Source organism: Anolis carolinensis, chromosome 3 (genome assembly GCF_035594765.1).
Source record: "Anolis carolinensis isolate JA03-04 chromosome 3, rAnoCar3.1.pri, whole genome shotgun sequence".
Classification (NCBI taxonomy): Eukaryota; Metazoa; Chordata; class Lepidosauria; order Squamata; family Dactyloidae; genus Anolis; species Anolis carolinensis.
The window spans coordinates 270,335,542-270,349,778 of record NC_085843.1 but is presented as its reverse complement, the minus strand read 5'-3'; the positions used below and the strand labels follow the sequence as shown (position 1 = coordinate 270,349,778).

The 14,237-nt window shown below is 36.6% G+C and overlaps 1 protein-coding gene across 6 annotated transcripts in view; it reads right to left on the bottom strand.

The window, feature by feature from the left end:
• ect2 (epithelial cell transforming 2) overlaps positions 1–14,237 on the bottom strand; it is a 41,347-nt gene that overhangs the window by 24,438 nt on the left and 2,672 nt on the right. For 4 of the 6 annotated variants that reach the window (XM_016992000.2, XM_008106019.3, XM_016992002.2 and 1 more), the window contains exons 2-13: positions 11,061–11,217; positions 9,617–9,699; positions 9,424–9,516; positions 8,385–8,567; positions 7,480–7,569; positions 6,477–6,584; positions 4,665–4,738; positions 3,918–4,048; positions 2,280–2,395; positions 2,048–2,110; positions 1,583–1,805; positions 144–280 (exon numbers count right to left, since the gene is read on the bottom strand). In XM_016992000.2, coding sequence (XP_016847489.2) covers positions 144–280; positions 1,583–1,805; positions 2,048–2,110; positions 2,280–2,395; positions 3,918–4,048; positions 4,665–4,738; positions 6,477–6,584; positions 7,480–7,569; positions 8,385–8,567; positions 9,424–9,516; positions 9,617–9,699; positions 11,061–11,190 — 1,431 coding nt within the window. In that variant the 5' untranslated portion in view covers positions 11,191–11,217. The remainder of the gene's footprint in view (positions 1–143; positions 281–1,582; positions 1,806–2,047; positions 2,111–2,279; positions 2,396–3,917; positions 4,049–4,664; positions 4,739–6,476; positions 6,585–7,479; positions 7,570–8,384; positions 8,568–9,423; positions 9,517–9,616; positions 9,700–11,060; positions 11,218–14,237) is intronic. The other 2 variants (XM_016992001.2, XM_008106022.3) reach the window with 1 other exon arrangement.

Sequence of the window (14,237 nt, the reverse complement as noted above, 5' to 3'; positions counted from 1 at the left end):
ATCTCCAGGAGATAGTATAGTACAAATATGTTTACCATGTATGTAAGTATACATCTCTTAAAAGATCATTTGAAAAAGTGATGTGATACACATTTGCAGGAGTAGTTCATCAGCCACAGAAAAAATAACTTTTACCAATTCACCTGGATTATGGTTGTCAGGATATCTACATAGTTGCTTTCTGTCTGATATAGCTCCTTTGCAACCTGCCACCTTGCAGACTGCTTTGGGGGAAGAGGCGTTGAATTTTTCGATGGCTTTGCACATGATTTTGGAGTTTCTGTGAACAATGAAGAAACCATATTCAAAACATATTGCTTGTGTCCAGTGTCAATGAGCATCTTCTGGTTCTATCACTCCCTTCCTGTACTACAGGCAGCTATCACTGCCAGCCAAATAAATAACAGTAAGGATTGTAACTGGAATATTTTGGAGAAATAGACTAAGAAAATTATAAAATTATCTTTGCAATTTCAAACATATATAAAATTGAAATTGTAAAGAGAATTTCAAGCATTCTGTAGTGTATTGAAACAATGATCAATTTTGGAAATGCTATGAACAGGGATTCTATAAAAGAATGTAATTAATGCTTATTTGCTTTCAATACAGAAATACAGTAGGGTCTCACCTGTTATACAACAAGTTTGATAGAAAAAGTAGTTCAATACACAGTAATGTTGTGTTGTAATTACTATATTTACAAATTTAACACCAAAATATCATGATATATTGAAAACATTGACTACAAAAATGGCTTGGATAATCCAGAAACTTGGATAAGTGAGTCTTGGATAAGTGAGACTCTACTGTAGCATAAATGAAATTATAGTTCAGATCCTATTATCTAACCACTACAGCCATTAACAGATATCCCATTGAGAGAAATGCACTTCTCCTCAAAGTCTTGATCCTGCCTCCCCAATTTCCTGCCTCACTAACATTTAAACAAGATTATGTACGTTTATTTTCATCAATATAGTACGTATCTACATTTCTTGTGAGAAATGTGATCAGTTTCGTGAGTCAGGTCTCTTTAATACAAGATCTACATTCCAAGCTAAGTTTTGCAATACATAAAAAGGTTTTGCTATGTAAAACATTAAGGATCATCACCTTGTGACATTCTTGGTACATCTCTAGCTGGATGGTGTCCTGGAAAGGAACAGAGCCTTACAGGGATTTCCTTGTTTTCCACTGGTAAATTAGTGCATTTCTGAAGATTCAATTGAGCTGTTCCATTAACTAGGCTTTCAGATAGATAACTGCTAGCTGCCTCAATGGTTTGCTGAAGACTTTCTAAAGACTCTCTACAATGTTTAGGAATAACATTATCCGGATAAATACAACTGGAACATCTGTGCGATTTCTTCCTCATCCGTCTAAGTCTAAGGACATGAGAACTGCCTTTCTGTCTATCATTATCCACGTTCCTCAGTTCTATCCTGTTCCCTGCATCGATTGAGAAGGAAATACCTGTTACTTATGACAGCAACATTATTCAATAGTGGGGGGGGGGGGGGTTGCTGCTGGTATTTTTGCTCCAAAATTCTTAAGATACATGGGGCTGATTTGGCTGTACCTCCATGAGTCACACTTGATTCAGGCGTGTTGGAAATGTCAAGTAAGGATCCCATAGAAAGAGAATGCTCAGCCGATGGCCTTTTCCTTGGTGGGAAGGGAGACATGTCTGTCTCCCTGGTGAGCTGGGCAAGGGTCTCCCTCAAGCGGCGCCTCTTGCGATTGCTATTTGGAGTATTCAGAGACAATTGCGAGACAGACGTTTTCAATTCAGAATTATCTGGCTGTAAGAAAATACAAACATTCAGTTTGCTAACTTTATTCATATTCTATAGCTAAGGACTATTCAAAATTGCATAATAGAGTTACTTCTAAAATGATTGGCTTCACTGTAAGATTGCATATAGAAACACTGAGAAAATATACATTAAAGACCCTATCCAACTCAGTTATACAACAAAAGAGGAACAACATTCAAAATTTCATTCTGACTGCAAGTTGCAAGTTTCCTTCAGCAGCAGCTTACCTTTTCAAATAAATACATAGATTCTCCAGCTCTGGCATCCATCTGAATGCTTCCCCAAAACCACTAGAGGGAGAAAAAGGATTTTCTGTAATTCAGTCAAGCTTAAGCAGGAACTATGCTATTACAGCAAACAAACAATTAAAAACATGAATCTGAACTATAAACCTTAGTGTTCAATTTCTAGAAATCAGGACAAGAGTTTAAGAATCCAGGATGTTTTGCTAAAACTCACCTCCTGCTTTACAACATAAAGATTTTGAGATGGCTCAAATGGAAGGTCTTTCACAGTGTTTTCTTCAACTATGAGGTGAGTGCACCTTTCATCACCAACAGGCAAATGTTGTCCACCTGCAGACAGAAGAGACAGGTATAACTCAACTGTTCCAAATTATACCATTAATTTTATTACACTGAAGTAAAGTTAAGAAAATAGTATTGCACCTATTCGCAAGCATTCTGTTAACAACAACAGATAAATTCTTATAACTAAAACAATACAAAATAATAATAATAATAATAATAATAATAATAATAATAATAATAATAATAAACACTGGGTGCCGTGCCAAAAGATCTCAGCCGGCATTTGGAAACAATAGACATTGACAAAATTACGATCTACCAACTGCAAAAGGCCACCCTACTGGAATCCGTACACATCATCCGAAAATACATCACACAGTCCTAGACACTTGGGAAGTGTTCGACTTGTGATTTTGTGATATGAAATCCAGCATGTCTATCTTGTTTGCTGTGTCATACAATAAAATAATAATAATTTTATTCAAAACACTGTCTGTTCAATATAAGATATTAGACAGGAAGACACAGACCTAAGGCTTGATGACAGAAGTAGGCGCAGGTTTCAGGAGAATAGCAGACAAAAGAAATCATCTCCAGGAGCTCAAATATTGAGCAAAAGTGTGAGACACAAAGCCACTCCTCAAAATGACAAAATCATGAACTTGTTTCTTGCCTATTCTTGTGGTAGCATTCTGTCCTATGAATATGTAATTTTGAATTAATGTTGACTTTTCCTAGATAATTGTAAAAGTAATAAGGATTTGTGCAGTACTCCAAGAACTCTAAAGTACTAATAACAATGCTAAGTAGGATTCAAAGGACGGGAAAGACAGTTGAAACCAAGAGCACTGGTTTCTGTCAAGTATCTTCACCTTTGGATTATATACAATCCCTAAACCAGTACTCCTCAACTTTACACTCAAGAGTGTTAAACAAAAAGTACAGACCAGCACAACTAACATAACAGCAAGTCAAGATTAAAGATTATTTCTGTCCTTTGGGGCAAATACTCAGTCTTTAGACCCACTTTAGACTGAAATGCAAGGCAAAAAACTGATGGATACATCCCATGGCTTGTAGACAGTCTGTTAAATAAATGACCAATTGCTCTAAGACATTTAATAATAGAGGTTGAGCATCCTTTATCCAAAAAGCTTAGAATCAGAGGTATACAGTTTACACGCATAGCCTGAAGGCAATGTCATACACAATATTTTTAACAACTTTGTGCATAAATGTTTGTGTACACTGAACCATCAAAAACAAAAGTGTTGCTATCACAGTCACCCATGTGGACAATTATGGAGCATCAGGGGATAAGGGACATTCAACCTGTACTTATAATAAAATTACTAGAAAAGCTGCCACGGAAATCCAGGGTGAAGCCTTATTTTTAAAAGGCTCAAAAAACAGATCTATGCCATCAGTTCCTTAAAAACGTCTGTTATTTCTGCAGTTGACCTTCACAACATACGAATAAAAGTCTCTGCGCCAGTGATGTAGTTTTTAGACAAGGACAAGAGTGAAGGAATTAAAGCATTCAAACATTTATAGAACTCATTTTTACCCTGCATTTCTGTCATTTCTTCCATATTTTTCTTCTCGTCATCAGAGAATCCAAGAAAACTTAGCATGCAGTCCTGAAATGGGGGAACTTTAAATTCCTTCCTGAATTCCTCAGCAGCAGCACAGAAGTCGCTGAAATTGGAAAAAGAGATTTGAACAAATTGCATGAGATTTTATTAATGGGGCCGGGCTGTGGCGCAGCTGTTGAGCAGCTGCCTTAAATCACTCTGACCATGAGGTCATGAGTTCGAGGCCAGCCCGTGGCGGGGTGAGCATCCATCAATTAAAAATAAAAAATAGCCCCTGCTCGTTGCTGACCTAGCAACCCGAAAGATAGTTGCATCTATCAAGTAGGAGATAAGGTACCACTTATAAAAAGTGGGGAGGCAAGATTGACTGGTTTGCGACCTGGTGTGGGGGGGTGCCGTCGGGTTGGGTGGTGGGGCGGCTGCTCCCCCCTGTGGCCAGAGTTGAACATCCCCTCAGAAGAAGGTTAACTTGCCTCTGCGTGTCTCTTTCTGTCTCTGTTTGATGTGTTTATGGGCATTGAATGTTTGCCTTATGTGTGTTATAATGTGATCCGCCCTGAGTCCCCTTCGGGGTGAGAAGGGCGGAATATAAATACTGTAAATAAAAATAAATAAATAAATAAATAAATAATAGAGAAGGGCCATGTTTACTATACTACCATGGCAGATCTGGGGAAGAACAAAAAATACAAATATCATCTTCACAATTTTATACATACATGTCATTTCTTTTCTCCCAAGACTTATAGATCCACTCTGCTTTCATGATTGGAGTGCCTAGACTAACCGCTACCTGAAACCCAAGAAAGAAAGAAATTAACTCAAAATATTCCTTTATACTTGAAAAATTCAAAAATACAAAATGTGTGTTTTTCCCAGAGAATATACTTGGTAACAGTAAGATACATTAGCTCACAGCATTAACATCAAGGAAATAGTATAATTTGGTTTAGTAGTAGACAAAATCCATGCTGTATACCTCAAAAACTAGAATGTGAGTGTCTGAGGTTTTGTTTTGTTTGATATGGGGAGGGATGTCAGTTTTGCTACATGGCTCTTTAAATATGTTTTGTATTAGAGCCAGGATGAAGTTTAAAGTGCTTTTCATTAAGTTTTTTTTTAGGTCCATTTCAACGTGGTTCTTTATTTTTGTTAATATCGCTGGCTACCTGGCTATTTGGTTAGATAGGTTTTTTTAAAAAGAGGGCAGGCAGGATATAAAACATTCACTAAATAAACCCAGACCGACATAAAACTCAATCCATGACCCACTTACCAAGATTCAAACCAACAGAACAAAGCAGGGCAATTCTCCTATTTATGTTGTAAGTGAGACACTCCTGGCAATGTAAACACTCTGAAACGTATTTAATGTTACCACAAGCATAAGGCTTTCCAATTCCCTCTTCTTCCCCTCTGAATGCAGAGATTAGAAACATCTCATTACACATGTAGGCTATATGAACAAGAGTTTGGGATTATGTTCCTAGGCTGCTTTATTCACTTGCAAAACAAGGTTTTAGTTGTTATAGCAATCAGTTAGGATGCATTGTTCCTCAGAAATTATGGATCAAAACAACTTGACCTTTTTAAGTAGTTGAATGGATGAAGGGGCGATTTAAATTGAGTTGTCTATCTATGATTTGCATTTATTTCTCCATTCACAACAGCATTCTAGCCCTGGATAAAATCACCACCTATTTGAAATGATCCTGACAAGACTAGAGGGCAAGGGACACTTTTCCATTTGAAAAGAACCACAATGATAGAGGGTTTTAAAAGTTAGAAATATATGAAATTGCTTGCATGTATGTAAAATAGAGCCAGCTGGCATTTCCAGGAAGGGCAAGAACAGAAACCTGTCTGAAATCATGAAAAGCCACTGCCAATTTAACATCAACCACACGGGGCTAGATGAGATTGATTGATACAGTTAAGGCAACTGAGTTTAAAACTGTATAAAAGATCTATCTTTTTCAGAAAGTTTGTCTAGATGGTTTCTATGTATTGAATTTTACAGTTTGCATCCTATATGTGTGTGTATCATATGCCCTTTTAACTGTATTATGTATTTGATTTATTGTTCACATCTCAATCCTCAGGGAGAAACAGGTAAGAAATAGCTATTATGCAGATATTTTTTATATAAAAATCAAGAACCTAATGTTCCATATTAATTTATATAGAATCAATAATGTCCCTATATCCTTAAAAGCGCACAGAGGTGTCAATTGATAAAGCAATGGATACTGACTGTTGCTGAATTTATAAATTTCTGAATCAGGTCTAGAACAGACCCTGCTACTCAGTGTGGAATCCAGCTTGGTGTATCCCACATGCCAAAGTCAGGTTTCTCTTCCCATTTGTTTCTTGATGAGTCACAACAAGGTCATCCATTAATTTTCAACCCATGTTACACAATGTTGACATTTACTTTCACATACAGTATATATAGTCCTTTAAATTGTACTTTCTTGTATGTACGAAAAGAAAGATAATCTCCACTCAAATCCAATGTGAATTTCACATACTCTGAATTTGTCTCCTTGTGTTGAATTAGCCACTAGATGAGTAACCTTTGAACCAAAATCCCGTCGAATAATGCCTCCCATATGATGTGCCAAGGTCACCAGTTTAACCTATGAACAAAATTAGAATACAATTAATTTCTTACTTACTTTGTAAGAAGACTATTGTCAAGACAGAGCTAACATGTATCCATAATGCAAAGTAATTTTATTTTCTTTCCAAAGAAAAGTTCTTCAAACTACTCTAATGCAGCATCCTGAACATGCTCTCCCAAAATGCTTGGCATTTTGAATATCATTACCAACTTTTATTCACCACAATTGAGTCAATATTTTCTCCGCAGCAGAAGTTTGCACATATGACCTTATTTCCATAGCGTCACAAAAACATTGAAAGTTGGACATGCCACTGACCCTCATCTGAAGATCTTCTAGGGCAGTGGTTCTCAACCTGTGGGTCCCCAGGTGTTTTGGCCGACAACTCCCAGAAATCCAAGCCAGTTTAACAGCTGTTAGGATTTCTGGGAGTTTGAGACCAAAACATCTGGGGATCCACAGGTTGAGAACCACTGTTCAAGGGCCTTTCCAGACAGGTCCTATATCCCAGGATCTGATCCCAGGTTTTCTGCTTTAAACTGGATTATAGGAGTCTGCACTGCCAGATAATCTGGGATAGACAGAAAACCTGTGATTAGTTCCTGGAATATAGGGCCTATCTGGAAGGGCCCCTAGTAAGCTTAAAAACTGACTAAAGATTTGAAGCCAAATCCCCATAGCTTATGCTCAACATGCAATTCATTATTTGATAATGAACTATACTCTCTTGTGTAAAGTGGAAAAATCTGCTGAAAGAATCTAAAAGAAACTTCAACAATTAAGGCCCCACTCGCAGACACTACTATAGTGATTAATACTAAATTCAAAGCAGATCTTCAAGTAAACTGCTCTATACCCAGTCCCACAACTTCTCAATAGCTACTTTCAGATGTATAGAGAACAGTCTTACCAATTCTTCTTTCTTCCTGAAGCCTGTGAAGCACAACACAAGATCCATCATACTTCCACAGTAAAGTGGGCGACATGAAAATGGCAGCGGCTAAAAAAGAATTAGATACATCTGTTATCTGTTTCTCAAGGATTCAACAGTTATGTTGCTGCTAAACAAAAAAAACTTACTATATCTTAAAAATTAATATGGCATAAGCTTTCAAGGACCACAGTAGCCAAAGAATGCTTCTGCTGTAATAAATTTGTTGGTATTTAAAGCATGTCAGAACTACTGTATTGGTTATTGTTAAAGAAAATTACTGTTAACAGTTAAACAAGTATTAATGGAAACCATACTCCAATAGGACTGATTCTACTATTCATGAAACCACAGTGCCTATTTATTCATAACCACAACAATATGGTTCTAATTAAATGTGGTTCCGATCTGTTCTAATTAAAATCCACTATTTTAATAAAGAATTACAGCAACTAATTATGATGATTAAGTACAAACCCCAGCATCAGAGACAGGATGCCTCCTATTGCCTGTTGCTGGGAATACGAGCAGAAAAGAGCTATTTGCACTCATATACTGCTCCAGGGCTTCCCAGTAGGAAGCTTTAAATAGTTATCTAGTTTTGTACATGAGGATGTAAGAGTGAAATAGTAACCAAATAAATCTATATTGCCTGTTGTTCAAGATTTTATTGTGGGCTACAACTTATTTTACTGGTGATTTTAGTGAAGTTTTATTTTTCTGTTTATTTCTAAGCTACTTCAGAAGTGCTCTGAGTCAGAAATCAGTGCAAGAATTCAACACAGAACAGTTCAGGGAAAGCCATTAATTGTATTCAAATACTCAAATAATATGATTCAAAATAGAAGCTTGTCATTTCAAGGTTTCTTACCCTGTATTCTTACCTCGCCTTTTCTAGCACACTGCAGGACTATTGGAGGCCCAAGAATTCGGCACTCTGCCTTGTACAAGTTATTGAAAACAGAGCCTTGAAAGTCTGCTACCACAAAAACTGTCTCAAACTCCAATGAATCAGAGTCCTGATACTCGTCTACTGTATCCGTCCTTATGTAGGGCACTTTAATTTCCTTGAAGTGTTTACAAAGAATGCAAATGTTATTTATGCATGAAGTTTCATACCAGAGTACACAAATACATTGCTCCCCTTAATTTTACAACAGGATTATTCCTTTTTTTCCGAATAAGTGAAAGTAAGTTTACAAGCAAACAAATTATATAAAAAAACTGACAGAAGAAAACCATTCCATTGGAAGCTAGTTCAACAGAAACATGACTGCTTTTTCCAAGACAAAAAATAGAAGTTATAATATAAGCAATTTGAATTCTACTTCCTTGGTGTAATACTCATTACTCTAGTAAGCATAGATGTGCCTGAACATATTCACTGGAGAATAACTTGGCAGAGTGGTAAGAACAGTGAAAAGAATCTTAGACATTCAGGCTCAGGTCCCCACTCCAACATGAAGATCAATGGTTGATTTTTGGTCATTTACTCTTCCTCAGCCTGAACTGCTTCATAATTTGTTGTGATGATAAAGTGCAGAGGAGGAAGGTTACTTTGAATTGATTGGATGAATGTTGGGACATAAAGATAACTATGGTATGGCCACAATATTCACGGGGTATCAATTCCCATACTTTGTAGGGAAATGGACACCTAGAGGAAATCAGATGTGGACAGATGAAACCAATGATACAGAGGTCATATAATGAATGAATAAACTCAGAACCAGAATGGACATCTGAAGAGTTTCAAAGCTAGTGTAAGTTTCAGTTTAGCTAGCTTCACTGTGCACCATTCACTTCAGTTGTGCAGTTACTTTCATATTTTTACTATGTTGTAATAGCAGTGATTTCCCCCAGATGGCCTCAAACGCAACATGCTGCATGCAGACTCATATACGAACAGTTGCCCCAACATACCATTTGTATAATACTTTTTATTAGTTTTTCTTCCAATTTACCAGAACTAGTTTCCTTTATCTTTATCACTGGAACTTCCATTATCTTAACAGTCTGCAGAAGAGGAGAACTTCAGCATGAGAATGAGAATATTATCCCAAATCCCAACTGCAACAAGATTTTAACATCTCTTTATCTATCTATATCCACGTACCTCTAAAGCTTTCAGAAGTTCTTCACATTTTGCAGCTTCCTGAACTAGAACAACCCTGGTTTCAACCTGGGGCATTTCCTCAGCTGGGGATAAGCAGAGAACAGAGGTGATTATAATCAGTATCCAGACCCAAAACTAATTATAGAGAAGAAAAAAGAAGTTATCTGCACACTAGAGGCAAGGGCAGAGAAGAGCAAGGGAGAGAGAGAAGAAAATTGTTCTTCCTAATCACATTTTCTACATGACAATCCTTTGTATATTTGAAGATGGCTCTGTCTTCTCTTATCCATCTCCTCAACAGGGGCTAACCTACAGACCTTTTACCATCGTAATTGCCCTCCTCTGGAAATGTTTCGCCTTGCTAAAACCTGTCAATAATGGGATCCATAATGCATTCCAGGTAAGGTCTGACCAAAGCAATAACGTTGTCCCTTGATATGGGCACCATATTTCTTCTGTTGACTCATTGGCCTTTTTTGTTGCAGTAAACATCTTTCAGCAAAGCCCTCCTGCCACTAATATTCCCTCATGTTGGTGTAAAAACACTAACAAGGATCTGATGAAACCAACTTATTCCAAATGAAGTCTTAAAGCTTGGCATTATTCTCATCCTTTATACTCCCTGGAGCTTCCGATTCTTTTCTGGATGATGTCCAAAGAGAGGAATATACTCCATGCTCCATTTAAGAAAGAACTGGTGGCCACGAGGAGGATTTTCTAGTAGTGGAAGCCAGCTTAAGGAATGTATTTATTATATTTATACTATATTTTATCCCATGTCAACACAGCTTCCAATAGAATAAATTGAATCCATAAAATGTACATTTCAGTAGTCAAGATATTAAATGAAAAATTAAAAGCTGAAATAGTCCAGCAACAGTAATAATTAAAAGGTATAGCTTATCTGTCTTAAATCTTTGTTTGTATAAGTCAGTCAGTTGAAAGCCTGAGGTTTTTTTTTAAAAAAAGGTACCATAACTGTAGAGCTCCCATCTCACATGCCATAACTGAAGCTCAACTCAGCTGAATACCAATTTTTATATATAAATAATTGCTTTGACTGTGCTTTTCCTGCATGGCAGGGGGTTTGACTAAATGGCCTGTGTGGTTTCTTTCAACTGTTATGATTCTATGATTCTCTTGGTGCCTGTTTTTTCTGATTTCTTCTTGGGAACCAGTAGGAATCCAAAAAGCAAGACAGAAATAATTTATATAAACAGAGTACAAGTCTAGACAGACAACATTAATGCTTTTGTTTTTGTCTAGCACCAAAGTATTTTCAAATGATATTGTGCATTAAAATTCTCACATCCTAAAAGAATAGAAGAAAAGTGCAATTGTCTTTTGATGCTACAATGTTGCAGTGATCAAACATTGCTGTAATATATTCTGTTGCAAATAGTTACCCTCTACATTTGAAAGTAACTACTGTTCTCTCCTTTACCTTCGCCATCAGAAGCAGATCGTGTGAATATGTTGTCCTTTGAGGTTTCGGTAATTCTGGAGTCAGTAATAGAAGAATCTGCCAAGATGCTCTTCCCCGTTTCAGCTATAAGTGTACTATTATCAGCCATAGTTAAAATAGTATTTTCCTTCTACAGCTAGAAGACAAAAATGGAGTTGGGGTTAAAAATGCTAGGTAGCAGATACACAGAACAGTACATTTATCCAAATTGTCTTTAAAACTAGTCACACTATATGCAAAATTGGCAATCTAAGGCCCCATGTACATCTAAATAATCCAGTTTCTGAATCCAGACTATCTGTTTTGAACTGGATTATATGGCAGTGTAGACACAAACAATCCAGTTGAAATCAGATCTGGATTCAGAAACTGGATTATATGGCAGTGTAGATCCAGCCTAATTTCCACTGAGGATTTCATTGCTGAGGCTTGCTACTTAAGAACATTGTGAAAGTGCCACTTTTATTTTCCACATTCATAAAATTATGACCTCTTGCTTCCTCAATAAGATTCTCAGGCTTCAAACAGTGAGAAGGGGTGGCAAAAAGATTCTGTTTGAGCTTGGACATCTTTGGTAGAGCAGGGTGTTTTTTTAGATATATTATTTCTATGTTTCAGGTGTTCAAACATTTTATGATGCACTAAGCCAAATCAGCAACATTCTGAAAAAAAACCTGTTTATACAGAGTCATATAAGAGTTCAAACAGCTGTGTCTGCTTTTATTCATGCTTAGACCACAGGCCAATTGCATACAAGTAAATAAATATGATGTAAAATTACAGCAATATAAAACAATACATAAAGGTACAAAATAAAGTAATTGGCATATAGATCTTGTACACTGAAATCCAATACCATTAAAGTACAATATAACACATTGAATATAAACAATACCAAAAATTTAGATTAGACAAAATTAGATTAGCTAAAAGCATCTCCATAAGAAGCCACTACAATATCAGCAATAAATTTAGCCTGAATTTTCATTGCCCCCTGGACAAAAAGCATTTAAGAGCTAGAATGCGGTCTTCTGTAAGAACACACATTCCATTATATAAGACACTCCCCACTTACTGGAACTTACTTAGTGAGAGTATGGACTTTCAGACTTCTAGGGTGAGTTACAAGTAAGTTTTATTTTGAACATATTTAGTCTCTCTTCAAGATTCTGTTTCAACCTTTGCTGCCTTTAATTGATTATTGCTGTGCTATTGCTGTGGGGGTTTTTGATAGATTTGGGATTTTATTTGTCTTTGTTAATTTATCAGCTATTGGATAACTAAATAAATTTAGTCTCACTGATAGCCTACTAGCTTCTGTAGTAGGCAGAGCACATATTGATACAAGAACCTAGGTAATAAAATAACTTGAGATTCATTGGAGTAATTTGTGCCCACGAAAGAATAGCCAAAAGAATGCACAAACCAAGTGAGCAGGAAAAAGAACAAGGACAAATAGTTCCTATGAATGTCTATGTCCTAGATTACACAAAAGCAAAATGAGTTAAGTAGAAAAACAGACATTAAATCCCATGAACTGTTAAAAACTATGAGACATTTGTCACTCATACTGTACATCCAAAAATCTACTGTCCAGATCCTTGATGACAACTGTCCTCAGCACTCTGCCACGCAGTACAATATCCTTTCTACAGAGGCCTCTATTTCACTGTGTTTTTGAACAAGCAAAAAATTACCTTACAAACAGAAAAATAATACTGTACTAACAATAATGGTTGGAGGAATGTGGTATGGTGCTTACACTCCTTACCTGTGAAGCCAATTTCAGAAAGCGATAGTGCAGAGATAGCCTGTCAAGCCCCATGATATGAGTTGTAAGATCTCATAAAGGATAACCTTATCTCCCATAACCTTTCACGTTTATGTAAGGTCATTGGGTGAAGTCATAAGGATCTGGTGTGAGGTGCTATTAATACCACAACACATTCAGCTCTATTTCTTCTTGTCAGGCCACAAAATATCTGAATCTAGATTCTGAGACCATCACAAAGACTCAATGCACAAATTATCCATTAATTATAGTGGCTAAAATGGCTATTTCCCACATCAGCAAATTGCAAGACAAGTGCTGGTACGGAAAGGAATTACACAAGCTGAGCAGGCCATGTGATTAGTGCAGCCATGCATTAATATATACAATGTGGAACCAACTAGAGAGAAACTGTTTTTCCAGCCAAACACTAGGCATGCGAATTAGGCATCATTCACAAGATCACCAGCAAACAATGGAGCAAAGAGGCAGCATCCAAGCTTGTGAGTTCAGTGATTCACATGAGGAAATTAAAATGCACTCCCCATCTGAGTAACTTAAATTCCATTCATAAGAACTGCCTGAAACATTTCAAATATTTAGGTCATGCAGTAACACTTTCCAAATAAAAGACACAGTCAAGGATTAAATCACAATTCTAAAAAAAACTACATTTGCAAAATCACATGCAGACCTATATGTTTTCCCAGACCTCTTTGTGAATATCATTACTTCATTCTCCTTCAAAACAGAAGTATGTCTATGGCATTTCTGTTTTATACAGGAGCACAAATTAAAAGCCTATAGCAAAGCAACAATTTGAAGACAGCTTTTCCAATCAGACACAAACCTGAAATGTTACCAATTAGTGACCATACAAATTCACAGTCACTGAAATCTATCCTTCCCACTATTGCTATTTCCATATCTCATGTCACTGAGTGTACATATGTGTACATATCATATACTTAGTTGACATCCATTACGTATCATGGAAGGGATTAATAAAATCAACTGTAACAACGTAGTTTCCTAAGAAAGGAACAGAGCTGGTCTGCTAGAACCCCTTTAGCAGGAAATTCAAAATATGCTTGTTGAGTACTTTATTAGTTTTAAACTGCACATTATAGTTTTGAATGTATCTTTTCAGCACCATTCTTGTTGTGAAAGATCAGAAATGGTACCTGCTATCTAACGGCACTTCCACACTACACATTTATCCCAGGATCTGATGCCAGATTATCTGTTTATCCCAGGTTATCTGGCAATGGGGACTAAAATATTCCAGTTTAAAGCAGATAATCTAGGATCAGATCCTGGGATAAATGGCAGTGTGGAAGAGCCCTAAGATACAGCAGCTCTATTTTAAATTGCTTTATGAAATC